General features: G+C 39.0%; 1 protein-coding gene across 1 annotated transcript in view; it reads left to right on the forward strand.

The window, feature by feature from the left end:
• The window catches only part of TOX (thymocyte selection associated high mobility group box), a 147249-nt gene that overhangs the window by 9076 nt on the left and 115697 nt on the right, over positions 1–22476 (forward strand). The window contains exon 2 of the mRNA XM_015567423.1: positions 9963–10205. Within this exon, the coding sequence (XP_015422909.1) occupies positions 9963–10205 (243 nt within the window). The remainder of the gene's footprint in view (positions 1–9962; positions 10206–22476) is intronic.

The raw sequence follows: 22476 nt of genomic DNA on the forward strand, positions 1-22476 counted from the left end.
TTCCTTTTCCCGGCCAGTTGTTCGCGGGAAGAGCCAAACCAAGAGACCAGGCCCTCTGCTTAGGACCCCTCCTCCACTACTCTAGCTCCTTTGTGAAGAATGTGAGTTAGCCCTAACTGGTTTGGCTCAGTGGATAGAGCGCCAGCCTGCGGACTGAAGGGTCCCAGGTTCGATTCCGGTCAAGGGTGTGCAGAAGGCAGCTGATTGGTGTTTCTCTCTCATCGATGTTTCTAACTCTCTATCCCTCTCCCTGCCTCTCTGTAAAAAAATCAATAAAATATGCTTTTTAAAAAAGAATATGAGTTAACAAGGCCAACATTTACTGACTTCCACACAACAGACAAAAAAGAAAAGAATGGCCATAGCATGTATTTTTTACTTTACATATAAATTATGTCTCTAGAAAAATAGGCCAACACTATAAGTTCAACTCCCTGTTGTCTGCTGCATATGATTTAGCAAATAGAACCTGACCTCAAGCAAAAATCAATTTAATTCCGTTTTTTAAAATATATAATTTATTAAAGCTCAAAAGCAGTTAAGTATTTTAAAATAGTATATTAAAATCCAATGGCCCTGGCTGGTGTGGCTCAGTTGGTTGGAGCATCCTCCCATGCACTGAAGGATCTTGGTTCAATTCCCAGTCAGGGCACAAACCCAGGTTGCAGGTTCCATCCCCAGTTGGGGGTGCCTGAGAGGAAACCAATCGATGTTTCTCTATTACATTGATATTTCTTTCTCTTTCTCCACCCCTTCTCTCTCTAAAAATCAATAAACATATCCTGGGGTGATGATTTTTTAAATTCATTTTATTTAATTATTAAATGTAAGAAACAAATTTATAATGCTGTTATAGTTTTCCCCTCTGCCCAACTAGTTCTCGAAATACAAGCAAGTCATTTAATCTCTTTGGGCCTCTGTTTGCCATCTGTAAAGTGGGAGCATTGTCTCTGAGGTCTTCTCTTGAGTGAATATTCTGTGATTCCATTGAACATAAATGTAGTACTTTAGAACATTATCTTAAGGGAATAAATGCATTAGGTTATTTATCACAGCGTGCTTCTTAACAGGAAAAAATAAAAAGCACCCTAAATGTTTGGTAATAGGAAACTGATAGAATAAATTATAGAACATGCACACAATGATGTAACTTGCAGCTAATTAGACAATAATGTAGATTATATTGACATGAAAATTATTCATGATCCATTTTAAGTGATCAGATTAAATTATATGGCAGTGTAATAGTAATGTAGCTAACATTTACGGATTCTTTTATGAGCCAGTATATTACTCAGATTATTTGTATTATCTTATTTAATCCTGATATACCCATAATTAATTGAAAAATATTTATCATCCGTATTTTACAGTTTGGGGAACTGAGGCTTAGAGGAATTAAGAAATTACTTAAATGAAGAAACGAACTGAGTTTTGCATGGAGCATTTCTAGCTCCATGTTTCATTTCTGACTTTTACTTTTAAAAATAAAACAAAATAGCAAAATATGAATGGAAAAGATCTTGAAAGATACACATGTTTTAATAGTGTGAGTTTTTCCCCCCAGAATAGTCGGATTAAGAGTGGTTTGGTTTTTTTTCCATGTATATTTTCTTCGTTTTTTTCTGGCTAACATGGATTATTTATAAAATGAAGCAAGAAAAGGATAAAGCTAAATCTCAGAATATTTGAACTGAATGTGAGAATCGAAAACATTTGGAAAACTAAAAAAAACTGTAGACTGCATTTATAAAATTGTATGCCAAACACTTAAATGTAAATGTCTTAATTATCCCCTTCAAACACTGCATATGGAATGATGACCTATTACCGGGAGAACATACTTGGACCCCCATTAGGGTTTCAGAAGTAACGCCTGCTCTTCTGTCTGCTCTCCCTAATCATCCGTGCGTGGTTTGTGGGTGTGGGGGGGTGGGGGGGAGAGTACATTATTTGTTTCCCAGAAGCTTGTTTTGTTTGTTTGTTTGGGTTTTTTTTAATATGTGTGGGGTTTTTTTGGGGGGGGGGGGGTTTTTTTTAGCCAGAGAACAGGTCCTTATCACAACTGCACACAACACTTGGTTTTAAAATATCCCCTAAAACTACAGCTCAGAGACTCGTGTATACCCCAAATAATACTGTGAGGAAACACATCTCTTCCCCATTTCAGTGTCATGAATGAGTAGTGGCAGGAGCAAGGTCTATATGTAAATGTTAAGGACTTTTCTGGAAGTCCCTAGATAGGTGGCCCTGGCATGGGTCATGATTCACAGGACTATGCACTGTGCTGCCCACCTGCCCCTGCCCTGAGGGTACTTGGCTTCCTGCCTAGATACCCCTGATCCTCAAAGCTTCAGCCCGTTAATCCCACCTCAAGGGTCCAAGTTCACCCAATCCTAGCCCAATGTCAGCCATCTCTGGGGTGGCATCAAGTTAACACTGTGTTCTGATCCCATTCGAACTTTATTCCCTGGTTTTGAAAAACCATGTATATATATATATATAAGCCAAGCGACCAGACCACTGGTCGCTATGACACGCACTGCAGCGGCCAACCGGCCTGATTGGGGCCCCGATCGCCCCCCTCCCAACCACCTGCAGCCCCTCCCCATGGCCAGCCAACCTCGATCTAGGAATGGGGCTGGGCCTCTAGTAATCCAATAAAAAATGACACCCAGGAAAGGCTTTCCTTGGGTCCAGTACCCCACAGTTTGTGTGTGTGTTTTTCTTTTCTTTTTTTAAAAGATTTTGATTGGTGAAACCAATCTTGCCCTTGACATTTTCTTGAAGATTAACGACCTCACCTTGTTGTTGAACCTCCTTGCTTCATTGTCTGGAGTCCATCATTTGTCAGTTGTGTGGTCCTCCCTTGATCACTTAGTGCATCGTGGCAGAAGTGTCTGATCTCCAGGCCCTGCTGTCAGGGTAAATCTGCTTACAACAATCCTTTCGTCATCCCAGCGTCCCATCGTTCCTCTTTTATTTACACTCTGATATTACTAAGCCTGGCACTTGGAACCTGCTCTTTATTGGGAACCGAAATACTTATATCTCTTCTAATTCACTTCCTTTGCAACAAACTGCATCTTATCATTGTTTGGCTCTCAAGTCCCACTTTGCAGTTGCCTTATACATAGTAGGTGCACGGCAAATGCTTCCGTGGAAAACGAGGCGGCCATTCCCTTTTACTCAACACAGTTTACAAACATCGATGAGCACAAATAAAATAAATGTACTTTCTACCCCAAAAATTGCATTTTGATAACTGTTGCTTGAAAAATTAGCACATTGTGTGTTTTTAAATGAAGATGATTTATTGCTATTGTCCAACACGTGAAGAGAGACAAAAAAAATTGTTTGCAGGATCATTGGTTTGAGCACATCAATGGCACTGTTGAACAATTCTTGCTGAGTGTTAAAATGATTTATGTAACAGACTGAAGCTTTCCACAGTAATACATTATAGTCTCCAGCGATCAACCCTTGTTCACGCAGAGACAAAAGAATCTGAAAACTACCTGCTTCTAAAAGTCTCCTCAAAAGGAAAAGGATATGCTGTTTAAACTCTTTTGAGAGAAATTACCATTACATGCAATATCTTAACTTCTGAAAACATACAGAGGAAGTTTATTATTTATCTAATGAATCCCTTAGTTTACTTTGCTTTCTATTCAGTTCTTTGAATCATGCTACAAGAATTTTCAATAACAGAAGATGAAACATGTTTAAACATTGGCATTTTTCTATCATGGACTTGGAGGAATTATGTTGCAGATTAAAAATTAAGGCATTTGGTATAGGTTTGATGGCAGTGCTATTTATTTATCTTTCAAATAAAGAGCTATATGAGAAACATATTTTACAATGTTATAACCATAGCCATATTTTAGTGTATGCATGATTGCATGAAGCCATCACATATCTTAAAGATATGTACAAGATGATATTTTTAAATTCTTCTGAGTTATGGGACTTCTTGTCACCAAAGATTGAGTGCTCTCTATAATGATTGCAATATGTGGACAGCGACCCACAACTGCAAGGTTTCTCTGGTGGAGAAACTAGATTTTAAAAAGAGAAGAAAAGCTAAAGGCCAGAAGAAATTACCCATTATTTGTTCCTGGTCAGCATATATTAACACACTCTTTAGACAGTATGAAAACAAGAGTTTTCTGTAGTCCCAAGAAACATCAGCCTAATTAACATCCCACTTCCAGATGTAATAATGTAGAATAAGAATAAAAAATAAGAACAGGCTGTAGCCAAAGGAAATGTGGATTGCAGAAAGAGAAAATAATGTAAACAGGATACTCGGGTCATGGCATACGTAAAGCAATGCGATTAAAAAGGCATGTGAGTGTGTAATTAAACAGACAGAATGAGGTCTTCCAGAAACCAGGTGAGAAATTTGCTTTCCTCTTTCACCGAAGGGGGCTGGGGCAGGCTGGACATGGGGCAGGACAATGACTTCAGCCTAATGACTGGAGAAGCTTCCAAACAGATCAAATCAAAACACACCAGAAGGACCCGCTGTTACTTTCTTAACCCCATCTCTGGATTCTCGCCTGATAAATGATCCCTCTGATTAGCAGCTTGACTTCCTTGCCAGGAATCTCTCAGGGAAGGTAGCCTCTCTACAGACACAAGACAGCAAGAAAGGATAGCTTTTGTTGCAAACTTAGATACTGAAATTCTGGTTCACAAATGCATTAGCCTTTTGCCTGGGAGGAGAGGAGTGGAACTGCCAGGAGCTGCTCAGCCCGAGTTGCTGATCTGCCAGCAGAATTCTCTGCAAAAGCACATTGGACGTGAGGTCATCGCCATCCTTCGTCTGTTCGCCATTTCCCACTATCTTCTTATCCTCTCATTTCAAAACAATAATTTAATCTCTTTAAAATAAAGGAGAAATTTTATCCTAGCTGTTTATGGGGAGCAATTCGGTGAATTTGTTATGTACACCTTGCTTCAATAGGAGAGGTGTGATCAATAGCAAGTGTACTGAAATTCCTTTATAATGCTGTCTGAATTCTCTCCAATGCTGTCCATAGTTGTCTCTCTTGTATTGACCCATCTCTGGCATACATAAACCCATTTAACAATAACTGGAGCTATGCTAAAGCTGCCATTGGTAAGAACTTTCTTTGTGGCAGACATATATTATTGGGCTCTTTAACTATCTTATGTTTTTTGTTTTCAATGCTCATAAGAACCCCATAGAGCAGATTTTGAAACTTTGGCTCACAAGGAGTGAGAACTTGCCTAAGAATTCATGCAAATAAATGCTTCAAAGAACCGGGCTGCAGTCCCTTTCTGTTGGACTCCAGAGCCTCAATTCTTTCCGACATGCTCTGTGGCCATTCTTATCAGTCACTGAGGGAATCGTTATGAGGCCCCTCAATCAGACCAAAATCCATCTCCTTCTCATCAAGAAAGATGTCGCACTTTATAAGCTCAATATGCGAATTCCAATGGTAAGCATTTAAGAAAATTACTTGAAATAGTCATTGAATCCATCTTTACAACTAGAAAAATACTCTCTTTAGGAAGATTATGCTATATTTTGAAATTACTACTTTAATGCTTTCAGTAGTCCTCTTGTGGTCCTGAAAAGTTCATATATATTCCAGAATTCGCCAAAGATTGTGATCGTACAGCCCATTCCAACCCATGTTCCATGACCCTTGCCTCCTGCTCTCTGGACACACGGGGGTGCACAGTGTATGATATATCCCAGCACCAGCAATATGATGAGACTCTCCTGTGTCTAGGACCAGTGAGTAGCTTAAGATCAAGGAGAATCTGGTTATGTAGCAATAATATAATCTTAAGTTTTTTAATCATTTGGATCCTGCAGACTGGCTATATTTTTGAGCAAATCATTTTGCATGTTTATTTGCAATTTACCTTTCTTTAACATGGTGAAGATCCAAGATAACATTAAAAGTATTAGCTTGAATTTCATACCATGATTCCTAAATATTTTCTCTCCATTTGTGCAGATGGTCAACATTGACTTTTATCAATCTTTGGGGAGAAGGGAAGCCGTATGGCTCAGACTGCTGGTAAAAGTCTGGTCTCTAGACTGGGAAGGGTAAGAGGGTGATAGAAAGATGATACCATCTTGAAGGTCCACACCTGTTCTCCAGCATTCAGCATAGATCCTTAGAGGGTATGGATTGACTCACTGGGGGTCCCTAACTCAGCTTAAAAGCAGAACAACAACAAAAACCTTGTCTGTGTCTCATGGGGTAGGCAAGGGTATTGGGTAGGATAATTGATCTTTGGTCCCAAGAGAGTTGGAAAACGAAAGAACCTTTCAACTCCTGGCCTCACTGAGACTTCCAGGAGAAACATGAGCCCAAGTCAGAGAAGAACCCCGAATCAGTAGACAAGCGCAGGAGGCCCACTGTGTCACCTTCTCTGACTACTCAGCCTCGGGTCTCACCACCAATGTTCCTGTTTCTATGACCAGAGTACCCTCCCAGGCCCTCTATGCCCACTTGTGTAATGAGGCCCTTTGCCAGCCATGGGCCATGAGATCTGATATGGAACCAAGGCTTCCACCAAGTCCTTAGCTGACATTCTACCTGCATGGGGATTAGGTTCCAACAACTTCTAAGAGCCAGGAAGACCCAAACCCTCTGGGACCTCTGTCACTATAGAATGGTAGGTGCAAGCCATTTTTAGGGGACAGACCAATGGCCAGAGAAGGGCACCAAACTTCTCTGCCCCAGCTGTCTTCCGGCTGCTCAAGCCTTTACATCTCTCACAGGATATTTTTTGCTTCCTGACATGCTGAGAGATGAACGTTACATACCATGTCATCAACTGACCAGTGCAAAGTCTCGGGAATACAAGATGCGTATTCAAGCCCATGGAATAACACTGGGATATCCACACACTTTGTGCCTTTAAAGAGTCGTTTTAGTATTCCTTCACTCATGTATGCATTCATTTAGTGACTCATTTGTTAATTCATTCAACAAACACTGAACGCTGATTCTAACCAGGCAGCTTCACAGAAAATAAGGGGAAATATTGAATCATATCCTATTTAATACATTCCTCCCAAAACTGCAAATTGTTTCTAATGTATAACTTACTGTTAAGTCAAACATTTCTATTAAGTTTTTAAAAATCAAAATAAAGATGGTATGCCATAGAAATCATTGTTGAGGAATTAGAGCAATTAGTCTGTCACTGAAGTTTTTATAGATTTTGTGACATTTTGACATTTATACAACTGCCATGATGCTTTTATATGGCATCAGTTACACTGTAATACTAGTAGGCTTATGGAATACCATGACTTTGAACAAAAAGAACAGAAACTATTAGGTAACCTTATGTTGTTAAAATTCTTGATCCACATAACTGCCTATTACTGGTTAAGTTGTGGAATCTGTGGTCTTGGTGTATAAATGCATGGATTAAATAACATTAATGTGTGATTACATGAAGGCAAACCATATAGCTTAGTTAAATTGCAGTATAATTGTTATCACTGAATGTAAAACGATACCAATTAAACCTTCCTTTAGAACACCACAAATTAAGATGTAACTACTGGAAAAATTCTAGAATGCAATTTTATGGTATACCATGGGTAGAATATCCATGGATTTTTCAGAGGTTTAATGACATTTATAAAACATCTTTCTCCTTTATTGCTGGCCTTAATTGTGCCTTGTCCAGGAAAGTTTCAAAGAGATACCAATTAACTTTTTAAAATATATGTATCAATGAGTTCAGTCTTTAAAATATTGACAAAAAGACAAATTATAATTTCTTGTGCTCATATAGAGTAAATATTTTAGTGGGGTAGCATTGGGGTGGAATTTGGGATAAGAAAAGATCTGATATTAATGTTAATACCAATTCTTAAATTATGAAATTTTGTTCATCAGAAACAGTTGAGTATTGGCAACTTTATATCATTCTACATAATAAAATATTAGCAATTAAAATACTTATGTAAATATTACAGCATCAAAATGCCTTCCTGCTTCATACATTCATCCCTCATATGTAGTGGGCTGAATATTTATCAGTCTAGTGCAAGGTATTTAATTTCTGAGTCTCAATTTTCTCTTCAGGAAATCAGGGTAATAATAGCTACACAAAGGATTATTGTAAGGATTAAATGAAGGCATCGTCAATGACTCAATACAGTGTTTTATATTAAATCAAAATTAATAAACATGTTTCCTCTCTCCTCCATGCCTCCCTCCCCCAATTTCACATCTTTTATGCTTCTTATATGAATATTTGTACCAGAACTGATGGTTTAGATCTATAAGCCACAAGGTCTAAAATAGATGACATAGTGGGAATTTAATCAATCTTATAATTTTGACATAAAGCACTAATATGTTTTTTAGATGAGAGAGATATGCTGTAAAGGGGAAACTTTGGTTAAGTAATGATTGAACTTTTAGAGCTGGTGATTTTGTTTGTGTTTTTAGCAGAACTTTGGCGATTTCAGAGAAATGATCTGCAGATGAATCAAACCTTCCCTTCATATACCCCCAGCCTGTAACCTACACGTGCCTCTGTGTGCCCAGGTCTCCATTCCAGATGTTCCAAGTAGCTCTTCATTTCATCATGTCTTCTGACAGCACCTAAGCAAATATATCAAAAGTTGTACAACATTTAGCAAGTGCAACTTGAAGATTTTCTTTCTGTTAGACAAATAGACGCCATCTGGAAAAAATAACCCCCGGCTCTTGGACCCAGGAGCATGAAGCGTATTGGCTGAACACCCAATGAATACCTTACACTACTTTCTTTGGCTCCTACCCTCTGCCTGCTCATTTCCAATCTTGCACACTTCAGCAGGCGCTGTGCTGTGAGACAAACGAGTCCTTGTTACCCAGGCGCTCAAACACTGTGAAGACTCGCTTAATTTGAAAGACAGGCTTTGCTAAAAATTATCTGGACCAAAATTGTTTCCTTTCATACCAGGATACCTGCTCAATATCACTGTGTCTTGACGTTAATTGATAGCAATATTTTATTATTCAGTTCTTTCTCAGATTTTCAGTATTTGCCATGTTCCATTTTTAGGCAGGGGTTTCTTCATGTCATCTTTCCTTCCTTTTTATGCTCCCTCCCTTCCTCTTTTATCTAAAGTTACTTTCTATGTGAAATAGTCCTACCTATGTTGTTATTTATTTCACTGATGTGACTTTTATTTCTAAGTTAGTATTATAAGAAATGTGTGTTAATTTTGCCTTTCAGAATTGGCTGGACTGAATTTACGTGACTGCAATATTATTTATGAAAACTAAACATTAACTTTTATAAATTAAATAAATTGAATAGTCAGAAATAAAAAGAACTAACTTTATGTTTACTTTAATGATATAATTCTTGTGATAAAAATCGTTTTTAGTGAAATTTTTTTCATATCTCAAACTTTCTATGCAACCACACTTATGCCACATTGCCTAAGTTGTTTCCTTACTAATTACTTGCCTTTTGCCAGTTGTGAGCATGTAGCTTTTCAAAACCCAAAAGCAAATTGCCCCAGAACTTCTGGAATTCACTTTATTACATCTCGTGATCTGAGCAGTAGGGAGTCTTATGAAACATGTTGGATCAAACATTAACTTTATAAATTGCCTTCCTTCCCCACAATTCTTATGAAAAAGGTATTAAGCGAGATTAAAACTCTGGAAACATTTAATGGGACTTTGGAAATCTGTTTGTGTTCAGTTTCTTGAAAAATAAAACTGTCTAATGGAAGCACTCCTTGTATGAGAAGTGGATGTGCCTTTGAGGCAATTTTCTTCCGTGCATAGTAGTGAAACGGCAGCAGGGTAATCTGAGTGTTTGAAATGTCTTTGCCGAATCCATAATACTGCCAGTAATAATTTCTGAAGGGGGAGGGGGTGTGATCTTGTTCATAATGAGAAAAAGGAAGTAACGATTGGCAGTAATATCACTCTGTGTCTTTGCAGTCCTATCCTGGTCCGAGCCTGGAAAGCGAGGACTTCAACATCCCACCGATCACTCCTCCTTCCCTCCCCGACCACTCGCTGGTGCACCTGAATGAAGTTGAAACTGGTTACCACTCTCTGTGTCACCCAATGAACCATAATGGCCTGCTACCATTTCATCCGCAAAACATGGACCTACCTGAAATCACCGTGTCCAACATGCTGGGACAGGACGGAGCACTGCTTACCAACTCCATTTCCGTGGTAAGAACCTGTTTACCCATTGGGGGGGGTGGGTAAGGGACATAGTGGGGGCAAGGTGGAATTTAATGCGAGAAGCTCTGCATATAATAACGCGGCATTCTGAAACTAGAAATAGGTTTAAAGCTACGGAAGATGTTCTCCAGAAGTCCTGTGAAATCCTGAAGCACTTTTCCATTTTAGATTTAAGTCTAGGCAAAATCAATTCATGACATGTTTGATTATGCATATTTATAACTCAAAGCACTAAATACTCTTTGACACTGACTGTTCTCTTATAAAGCCTAACCATCTTACCGGCTTTCAGATAAAAGTTATCTTAAAAGGTGCTACCTCTCATCCAGTGCGGGATTCCTCCCCACAGGAGCAGGACTTCCCATCTGAACAGGAACTGCTATTAAACTTCCTTTCTACCCTATTTTCCACGCTCAAATTCCTCAAATTTATATAATAAGGAAGCAACATAAGTATTTTCATTTTTATTTTGGAGGTATAATTCTTACAATCAAAATGTATCCCATCTATGTGTTTCAGTGTATTGGACCTGTTGGATCTTCTAATGTTCTATGTTCCTCAAGTTTAGTGGGAATGGGTATCATCAAGCGAACTAGCACAGATTAAATTCCCAGAGTCCAGGGATCTGTATTTTTGATGAACATCCCTGACGTTATCATATAATCCTTCCTTCTGGTTTTTATGGCATAGAAAACTTAATTTCTCTGTCTATATCACAAGTGCTGAAACATCTTTTCAGTGGCATATGGCTAAGGGCAGAGCTTTTTACCACATCATAAAACTCTCTCCAGGGTTAACAATGACTTTGAGTTAGCGTTCTTTCGTTTCCGTTCTTCAATCACTTACCAGTCTAACTAACTCTATTGTATTTTTGCAAATCGCTGAACAATGCTGTCATATTCACAATGAACACATTTATTAACTTCTTCATATTATGTTGTTTCTGATTTTAAAAAAATGTTTCATATGATCAACTTACCTAAGTCATTTGGAGATATATCAACTTGAATGATTTCCACAAGAAGGTTTTCCTGTGTGTGAAGTCGAGTTGAAAGAAACCCCACAGAGGTGTTTTTAGGGAACGGAGCCCAGAGTCTAATGCCATAACAGTGTAAGATTTCTAAGGACGGGCAGGTAGCTGGTTGGCCAAGAGGGGAGAACCCATCCGCAGTACTAGCAGTGGTGGGAAACTCAGTGTTTCATGTTATATTTGCCTGTCTAGATTTACCTTGAGACCATTAACTGTGACTTAAGAAAGTAGAGAATGAATTTTTAACGAACATACTAAATGTGTAAGTCTGAATAGTGTACTTCAAAGCAGTCACCTTGAACAATCACAGGCTGTTCTTTGGGGCTAAGTCTTCAGACCCAGTTCATGAGTCAGTAGGCACCCAGATCATGCCTTCATAGGAACCCACATTCACTGAAGAGAGGAAGAGTGCATACGGTGTATAAAATATCAGTTTTGTCCACTGTGCTCCTCCCTCATAGTGCTAATGAAGTTGGCCATAGGAGGGATAATGAGATATTCAAACATACAGTTTAAGTGCCCAAACTTTTCCTTTCTATAACTTACCTACTTAGCGTTCCTCGGACCTTCTCCATACACCATTTACTCTTTAAGAGATGCCTACACAGCTTTAGTAAATATGCATCTGGGATTGCCCCAGATTTGCCATCCTTGGCAATCACTCCATTCTCAAATGGTGCTCAGGACTGGACCTAGTCACACCTGTGAAGCACACCACTTTCCAGACCCTTCCTCCACTGTGCTTTCCTCTTACCCTCTCAGGAGCTTCAGCTCATCCAACATTTCTTTATGCTGTCCCCACGCAACTGAATGCTCAAAACGAGCTTAGGTATTTCCCTGTAGGCATGGTATTTCCCTTGGAACATTTAACACCAGGCAGAGGAGCCCTTATTGGCTTACACCAGTGGTTCTCAGCCTTCCTAATACCGCGACCCTTTAATACAGTTCCTCATGTTGTGGTGACCTCCAATTTCATTGTTACACGTTGAACCTAATTAAAGCATAGTGATTAATCACAAAAACAATATGTAATTTATATGTGTTTTCCGATGGTCTTAGGCGACCCCTGTGAAAGGATCGTTCTACCCCCAAAGGGGTCGCGACCCACAGGTTGAGAACCGCTGGCCTACACTAAGGTGATGAAGCTCTAACCTGCTGTTCCAATTCTTGGCCAGGAGAACCTAACAAGGGTTGTGAGCCTTCCCAATACCTCTCAAACCACATTGTGAGGTGGGCATCTACTTTGCCTACTCACAGAATTGATCCTAGCACTTTATACCGTAAGTGCAAAGCTACTCCAACAAATAATCCAGGTCTTGGTGAGAGTTCAGCTAGCCTTCAGCACTGTCCAGTAGAGCTTTCTGTGCTAATGGCTTTTCTATTATCCATACCGTCCAAAAACAGTCGCCATTGGCTACTGAGTGTTCTAAATGTGGCTAGTGTGTGTGAATGAAAGGCTAATTTTTATTTTATTATATTTTAATTATTTTTAAAGCAGCCACATGTACCCTATATAACTACTATATTGAACAGCATACGTCTAGTTAATAATGTTGATTCTAACATTAAATGTTCATTAAACCCAATTTTTTTAAGCCAGAGTGGTCTTGGAGAAAGATTTGGAGTTTAAACCTATTGTAAAAACGCTGTTTCAAGGCTTTGATCTCTGGCTGGATTCCAGGAGCCTGAGTTTGATACACTATAAAGTTGCAATAGAATTCTAAGTAGGAAGGGTCAACTTGATTGGAGTCTACTCATTCCTTTGAGAAACAAGGAGCCTCTTCCCTCCCTATTTTGAGCCGTCATGTATCCAGAAGGCCATTCATCAGTGTATATTTTAAGTCTTACCAAGGTCTGAATGTTTGAAAGGGCTCAAGGGATTGATAAGGCATGGTCACTGTTCTTAGGAGCTTATAAACTACAGAAAAAAATATACATGAACAGGTAGGAAACAATTAGAGTGAGACATGAAGTAATTAGAGAGAGACCAAGCAAAGTGCTCAATTCACTTTTATTGGACATGAACCCCAGAGGGGTATCTAGTTGGAAGAGATTACAGCAGTGGTTCTCAATCTTCCTAATGCCGCAATCCTTTAATACAGTTCCTCATGTTGTGGCGACCCCCGATTTCATTGTTACAAATTGAACATAATTAAAGCATAGTGATTAATCACAAAAACAATATGCAATTATATATGTGTTTTCCGATGGTCTTAGGCGACCCCTGTGAAAGGGTCGTTCGACCCCCAAAGGGGTCGAGACCCACAGGTTGAGAACTGCTGGATTACAGTAATCTGGTTTGGGAGTTTACAAAACTTAGTGGAAAAGGTAGGACTGTAGTCAGGGTTTAAAAGATGGTTTTGATTTGGACAAGTAAAGAGACGAGAAAACGCATATTGGGAAGCAGGTTAGATATTTTAAGTTGAGAGATTTGACCAAAGACTTCAAAAACCAATCAGAGGTCTGTGGGCTTGATATGATGGAGTCTAAAAACTCACTGGCTGTTTTCAGTCAGGGCGGTGTTGTCAGAAAACATTTTTGGCGCCTCCCTGGATGGATAGCAGTGGTAAGAAACTGCAGGTGTGGAACGTCTGAGGAGCCTGTTGTCATAGCCAGGCCAGAGGTGTCGAGGAGGTGCACAGAGTGGTGACAGTGTGAAAAGAAAGATGGGCTGCTAAGCTGTTTTCACGTCATTCCCAACTCTATATGGATCTAAAGATGAACAACCTTTCATATCATCGTATTTTACATTTAAAAGGCACTGAGGGATTATTTTCTTTGAAAAGAAATTTAGGACTATAAAGTGTTCTCTTCACACTTCTTTGTAACATCTGGCCAAAACTCTTTCTGTAGCAATTTGTTCATTGCTAATGTGATCACAGAATTTAACAACCAACTATTGATCGGTTTGCCAATTGTTGAAATATATGAATAGTGCACAATTTAGGAATTTAGGTCAGTGCTCAGAGAGACAAGGAAATAATGGCTACAGAAATCAGGATGCAAATGCTGCCCACCTAGAAATTATAGTGCTTTTCCTGAGTTCCTCTCCCAAGGCCACCTACAACACGGGAACAACAAGGAAAGCTAACACTTGCAGATCCTATGTAATGATCTTGCTGTAAGTTTTAAAATCCAGCGAATATAAACCACCTTGAGCGGAGATACAGATATTTATATATATGAGCAACTCTTTCCAATGTTATTTTCCAAAAGCTCTTCAGTGTTATTAAAGCTGAACTATTTGCTCTTAGTATGGTGCTTGCTTCTTTGTGTTAGTATTTTCACATAGGTGGGTCAAATATTGTAGTTCTCACTTAGATATTCTATATATTTTAGAGGTTATTATAATGTTTATAACATAGATGCATCATTATATGTCCTATATGTTATTACTTTTATAATGTAATTATATATAATATAATCTTTTCTGTGATTTTATTTTAAAGATAAATTGTTATATATGTTTTCTTCTGAGATTTTATTTTAAAGATAAATTTTCTTGCCCTTGCCCCCAGTGGCAATATAAGTGATTCAATTTCACTTAGTTTAAGCATTTTCTACGAATGTTTAATATATTAGACATAAAAACGTATTCCGTATGAGAAATCAATATCTGAATGAGTATATTACCCCAGTTTCACAAATGGAAAATGGAGGATCACAGTGATTAAGTGAGTTAGTCAGTGGCTCCGCCAGCAAATACCCCAGCTCCCTTGTCTGAAACAAGGATAATAATAATCCTTACCACGTGGGGGCAAATGAGTCAGAATTGCTTAGACTAGTAGTTGCCCATAGGAAATATTATATAAGTTTGTTAAATAAAATATGAAAGGCAAGCTTGTATGACTCGTTTAGAGAAGTTAAAATGCATGAGAGGGAAGATTTTCCAAGAGTTATTTATACTTTAATCCTCAATCTTCTTCAGACCTATCCAAAAAAAAAAAAAAAAAAAAAAAAAAAAGACAGCAGTGAGCCTGCTATTAACCAAAGAAGCCTCTCTACTTTTACTGAGTGTCCTTACATATCATTATAATTAAAATTGACATCTCTGGATCAGACTGCCTCAGTTCAAATCCTGACACTGTCACTTGCCAGCCGTATGACGTTCGGCAATTTATATAATGTTCCTGTGCCTCAGTTTCCTCATCTATAAAATTGGTATAATAAGAAATTTAATCCCACAATGTCATGAGCATTAAATTAGTTCATGTCTGTAAAATAGTGCCTGACTTGCACTTGGTGCTAGATACAGCCTGTGAGAATTTCTTTCTGAGAAAGGTCACCAGGGTAGAATATCTAGATTGCCTTCTAAAATTTACCATAAACAGGTACAGAGGGCGAAGCATCCAGAGAGCACAGTTCCCTCCTTCCCGCTTCCTTTCTGTATGTTCTTGCCTGTGCCATTTCGTGTGTTGGTAGTCAGTCAGGAGTCTGCAAGAAGTTAGATTTCTGGCACTTTAAAAAGATTCCATTTTCTTAAAGCCCCTATTTTCCAAGCCTCGGCTATAAACCAGGGTAGAATTTCTATTAGTATATACTGTCGAATAAGTGCCAATTAGTTCTGACTCCCAGGTCCAACTCAAACAGCCATTCATGATCCAATATGTAAAAGTTCCATTTTCTCAAAATTCCCCTGTGGGCAATTGACAGTGGGTAACTGATCAAGGAGTGGAGTACGGTTAGACGAGCACTCGAATGAGAGTCCAGAGAGCCAGGCTCTGCCTTGGATAAGCTTGTTAGCCATGGGCCGCGCATGGCACCCTGTCCATAGCAGCAGGGCTGGGCTAGATGAGGGGCTCCCAGCTGAGCTCCTTGGAGCCAGGGGAAGCCAGGAATCAGCCAGGATCGGGGGGCGTTGCTCTTATTCATCTCACTTGTTCACATTTCTTGTAAAAGTTCCCATGAACAAAGGATTCTACCCCCCTAACCCATCACCCAAGAAAATGGAAAACCACAAGAGTAGTTGATCGCTGAGATCCTTCACAGGGCTAGCATTTTCCTGTGTTTCATTCTCTATCGACCACACAATTGTGATGCAGGGTCGCGACTCACCCAACCTGTCACTTTAGTGCCTTAGTAATTTTTCCTACTGTCACTTTGGCTCCTCAGTATTTTACCTGTCCCCCAAAGCCTATTCTGTTATTAAGATATTTGAATCTATTGAATAGAACCTTTCTTTGGGGAGGAAAATGTTACTCTGCCATTAAGAAGAAGTGACGTTGCTTTGTGAGAAAGAACAGTGTTTTCCTGTTGTTACGAAGAAACTGCAGGGCTGTTTGGGGAGAAAGGTAGGATAAGATGTCCACGTTAACGATTCGTGGTTTCAGGAAAAAAATCCTTTGGTTCCTACAAACCGAAATCGAGAGCCTCTCCCTTTCCTCTCCACTCTGGTCCATTCACTGCTGGGTTAATCATGGATTGGTGGAAGGCAAAATGCAACCTTGTATAAAGTCACCCAAGCCTCGCTGCCCAGCGTATATGTGGCGATGGCTTGTTCTTTGTGCAGTCAACAGAAGCTCTTTCATACAAAGCAAAACCGTGCAAAGTTTTAGAATGGCCTCACAGAAAGGATTCATTTAGAACCTGGGCTTTTTGCAGAGTGTGGTTCCTAATGACACATTATAGGAAATTTACAATGAGAAAAGGCAACAAAGGAGATTTCAATTTCTTTCAATGCTTCGAATTTCCAGTTCTGGAGTTTAAAATGGAAAAAAAAAGAAAAAGAAAAGATGTTAAAAGCAATAAAATTGGGGGGTTTATTTCCCCAATGCCTTATTTTCCCAGGCAACAAAGGCAAGCATAATATATATATTCAGATTTATTGTCATTTTTTTGCTTCAGTCATGGCACACTTTGCATTCAAAGGCCACTGTTCCACTGTTTTGACAACCATCACTTCAGTAGGTAGCGGGCGGGATGAACAAAACTGAAGCAGGAGTGTTCTCCGGGTCCAGGGGGAGTGCTCTTACATCAAGGAAGTCAGATGTATGAGAGCAGCATGAATTTCTAATCTGTTGCCATTATGGGAAGGACCACTGGCATATTGAATAATGTAGCTTTCAAAGCCAAGCAGAAAATGTGATTACAGACAATTTGATTGCTATTTTTAAAATAAATATTTTCAAAATCCTGAGATACTTTATTTCATGTAATGCATAAAATATGGAACCATGGACTGGACCTAAAATATCTTTCAGGACACGAAAGAGCTGATGACGTCAGCTCCATTTAGATATGAAATAATAGAGGCATTAGTTTAAAATGGATCGGATGTCACTGTGGTGTGTTTCTTTAAAAAAAAAATAGGGGGAAAGCAATAAAAAGAAATGATTTTGCCCACTTTGACAGAAAAAAAAATGAACAATGATTATTTAGCATTATGCTACAATTCATCAAATGTTTAGCAATTACAGCCTTTTTTTTTTTCACAATTTATCTTTTTTTTTTTTTTTAACATTACAGCACCTGAGAGCAATGTTCTAAACCACTTTAGGACTGTGAAAAAATTGGCTGTTTTTTTTTGTTGTTCTTATTTTTGACTATATATAATAAAAGTGTGTGGTTTGGGTTGGGTTTTTTTAATGTCAAATTCCTAATAAGGCCAAAAATAAGTGTTGTTTGTGGTTAGTTGTTAAGTTCTACTTAAGCCCTTCCTTTGCTCAAAACAGACTACTTTGAATGTGGTATTGATAAGTAGTTCAATGGACTCAGTATGTTAATGATTTGGGGACTATCTTTTAGTGCTGTAATAAAATATTTCTCCCAACCACAGCTCTCCTTAATAGTGTTCAGGAAAGGAGCCAATTTAAAAATAACGCTTTTCCTTTCTTATGCCAAGTAAAAAACTCAAGATTCACTTTGTATATGGGGCTCGTTGTACTTTTTCTTTAACCCTGGAGTTCTTTATGGATTTGTGCCTCGCCCATGCATGCAAGAAGTTAAAAATCTATAAAACTAGTTGCATAATATACTGTAAGCAAACTCGGGGAGTTACTCAATCCAGTCTCTTCATTCTAGGCAGGAGTAAACTTAAACCATTTAAGATATGTGGTTTTCTATGGAAGAGCCAAGATTCCACAACTTTCCTTGGTAGCCTGTTTGTGTTTAATTAACCTTGTAACATTAAGCTAAATTGCACTAAGAGATTTAGATTTCTTCCAGGAAGTTCCTTATTAAAGTTCAACTAAAATCTCTCACTGCAATTTCAGTCTCCTATGTCTGCTTCAGACATCTGAATGCTCGGGAACGGTTGATTCAAGAATTTGACATTTACTAAGTCAATCCCATAGTTGTGTTTTAACTGGCCCAAATAACCCCAATTCTTTGAACCTTTCCTCAAAGGTCATACTTTTCAATCAAATTAACTTTTTTCTTTTTTTTTTAATTTGTGATTGTAAGGAGTGCCGACCACAGGGAGAGGCAGAGCTTGAGATTTCTGATTAATTTCTGAATTTTTCAAGTAATTCTCCACCCCCTACATGGACGCTTGATGATAGGCTCTTTAATAACATCATCGATTACTGACGTATTTAGTTTTTTGACCCGTTGCTCACTCCCAGGGTGTGTTTCTTGCTGTATCGGTATCTAGCCAGCAATTCTCCATCTTGTTTCCATGTAATTCATTTCACATCCTAAAGGCAAACATCTGGAAAGGCCATTATGGTGTTATTCCTCAAGTCCTCTTTTTTTCTGCTTGGGTATCCATTATTTAAATAGTCCTGAGCAAATAAAGAAAGGGAAGAAAAATATAGTTATATCCTCCTAATTGTCCTTGGGTAAACACATTCTAAGTGGGCCCATAAGACAGACTCCGGGCCAGGCAATGAGATTTCAGTCACTCACTGGAACCTCCAAAATGTTAATGAAATCTTTCCTGAAGTGTTGAGGGGGCAGTTTGAGAAAAGCAGCGCAGAACCTGCATGAAAAGAGCTGGGAGGGGGAAGGATAAGCAACAAGTAAAAACAGAAGCCCGTTCAGCAGAGAAACCATGCACCTGAGGGCTCCATCTGCCGTGTGCCTCCGGCCCGCCGCCCTCTCCCTCCCCCTTTACCAACTCTGTGCTCTTCGCTTGTTTCTCCTCCTCATTCAGGTCCAACTCATGTGCCAAACGCACCCCTCTACCCCCAATAATAATCAGAACACTTCATGTGTCAAGTCTTGACTATACATCAGGTCCTGAGCTGAGCACCTCCCGTGTGTCACTCTCCTTGGTCTCTGTCCTTCTCTGCTTTTCAGCATCAACACTCAGGACATGCCCTCCCTGTGGGAAGGCATGTGTCTTGCTCCTTGCCCTGCCTGGTAAGCTCTTTACAGAGAAGTGAGCCTAGACACCCTGAGAGCCTACTTGGTTTCATTGCCGAGGCTTTCTTATGGAAATTATTGAGATTAATATTATATAAGCGTGGCGCATAGTAGGAGCTCATTAACTGTTTATGATCAAATAGATGAACTCATTTGTCCCCCATGAAACCCATATATTGTCCCCAGACAGTACAGGATCATTATTGCTTTCTATGCTGACACTTCTAAGCGATTGTGTAGTTTTCTAAATTGATACAAGTATTCCAGTTTTTTAAAAATACATTATGTCATGTGTCATGGGGTCTAAATGCATTTAGCCTGCTATAATAATTCCAATGTAAATAAATGAATTGAGCCCCAAACTTCCATCTAATCTCGTAGCCTTAATACTTAATCAACTTACTACTAATTATTTCCTAACCCATATCACTCTTGAGCTAATGTATATGAAAATTAATTATAATGCATAGTTGATCTTTTTTAGATGAATACTTATATTTTCTGAATAGAGCTTTTTTTATGGAGTAAAATTACAAGACTTCTAAAGAAACATCTTGGGGCAGGAGGAGCAATGTGGATAATTAATGTCTATTATATGGCCCATATGACCAGTGTTTATTTCTTGTTTTATTGCAAAATGATTCAGTCTTTGACTTGCTGTTTGGTTGGTTTGTGCAAATAGATTATTAACATTGAAATGTTGTATTATAAACCCATTTAGTCATGGAGTCATAGGAGAATTAGTCTAAAGTGCTTTTCAGGAGAACAATGAACCAGACTCATTTCAAGACACCACTTCCTTCATTATTCATTAACTATTCTTATCTAGTGCATACGGGAACATTTTAGAGTAGATCTGGGTGGTGGTTGTTTTGTTTTCTGTTGTGTGTTTTTTTTCCATTTTATTTTTTTCCAGTTTGAAAGCTCTGAGTTCTCTTATGTGGACAAGCATGACCTACAAGAGCACAATGTTTGTCTTTTTACATTAGCCTTTCATAACGCTTTTCTCTGCCATTGGAGAAAAGGCATGGAGTGCTGAGGGTCTTCGACCATGTGGCCGTTAAAATAGTAGTTTCACCTTTCCTCTTTGAGGTCTCTGAAAATATCACAAATGCCATAATAATCCAGAGAAAAGATCCTTTGTCCTTCACCTAATAAATATATTTAGCATTTTGATAAATATATAATAACAAAACTGATAGTTGAACTTCTCAGAATTTAATGGCATATACAAATTCCCCAGGGAAATCTAAGTACTACTTGACAGGAGGATCTAACTCTTTGTAATTCAGGATAGCAATTCCATTTTTCATAGGCAAGACACCGTCTCAATATTTGCTACATTTTCTAAGCATTGTTAAGAGTATTATATTCTTTCACATTTAAGGAGGATTTTTCCCAGTCAAAATGTTGATTGTTCCTAATAAAAGTTATTTAACCCCCAAAACATTTTTACACTATTAAAGTTTTTATGTTTTTTATATGTGTTGCATATTTAATCACATTCTCTGCTAACCAGCAGACATAAACAATGGTTTACCACGTTGCAATAAGACCATATTCCATACATTATGAAACTTAAAAATGCTCTGAATGAAAAATAAGTTCCTCTTCAATTCTTGAGATGGTAGTTTTATAAAGGATCTATTATTACAACTATCAAAAGACAAAATTATTAGCATTTAAAGTAATTGTGTTCTATTGTGCAGTATACATATCTTATAATTCTTGAAGAATTAACAGGAAAAGGAGGATAGTCAGGCTTGACCATGTAACTATTCTTCACGGTGACTAAAAGTATGCTATTCTCACCTGAATTCATGTATCCCTCTGTCTCTTTTTCTACATGAACATATGTATTCACACATCTGTATGTTGATTGTGTCTGCGAGTATCAGTAGCCAGCAAGCGCCACTCCTCCACTGGGCAGATGCAAATTGGGACTTTTGGTTAACAGCTTCTGTGTTACCTAGGGTACTTTTTGTTTCTGCAGTTGTTTTTGCTTTCCCCAAAGCAGCCTCATTAGAGCAGCACGTGGGGCTAGCCCTTGTTTCCTGGCAAACAGGAGGCACTGTGTTCTCTGAAGCTGCCCTTTGCTGTACATTTCACCCCACTCATCACGCGTTTTTGGATGTCTTCATTGTGCCTCAGATCTGCTGAGTGTTACATATGTTGTATGTTAGAATCCAGGAGCCGACAGTTCACTTGGGAAGACGAGGATTACTACAAACATGAAACGTGGAAATGTGAGACCATGTAAGATCAAGTTCTCAAGTTGGGTACCCTTCTTCAGTTGACCAGGGAGTGTGGTAGTCACCTGCAGAAACTGACCAATGGTGTTGGGGTCTTGAGCAGCAATGCGAGTGGTGGGCTCCCAGCTGGTTCTGGGGTAAGGCAGCCTGGACTTGGACCCTGCCTAGACCCTCACTCCTCACTGGCTGCATGACACTGTGGGCAAGTGTTTTCACCTCTCTGTGCCTTACTCTCTCACCTCTCATCTCTCACCTCCCTTGTTGGTGATAAGGATTAAATGAGTCTACACACCTGAAGCAAAACCAGACAGTGTGCTTCATGTCACCTCTTTTATTATCCAATGAAGCCCCACAGCTGCTCAGCTGGGTTTTCCTTACATTGCCTGTCATTCCTCTTCTAGTTATTAATGTCCATGCTCCATGGGAGGTTCTAAGAACGACCATGCTGGCATTTATTGAACACCTACTCTTGCCAGGTCCCAGGCACATACAGATTCCTCCATAATCACATCAGGAGAGGGTGGCATTGTCCTTATCTTGCCCAGGAGGGACTGAGGACTCAGAGGCAGGTCAGACAGGTAGACGGCTGGGGTTAGGGTTAGAGGTCACCAAAGCAGTGTTCTCAGAGCCCCCTCCCATGAGCTCAGAGCCCTCCCTGATAAACCCTGGAGTG

This window comes from Myotis davidii, unplaced genomic scaffold (genome assembly GCF_000327345.1).
Source record: "Myotis davidii unplaced genomic scaffold, ASM32734v1 scaffold1, whole genome shotgun sequence".
Lineage (NCBI taxonomy): Eukaryota > Metazoa > Chordata > Mammalia > Chiroptera > Vespertilionidae > Myotis > Myotis davidii.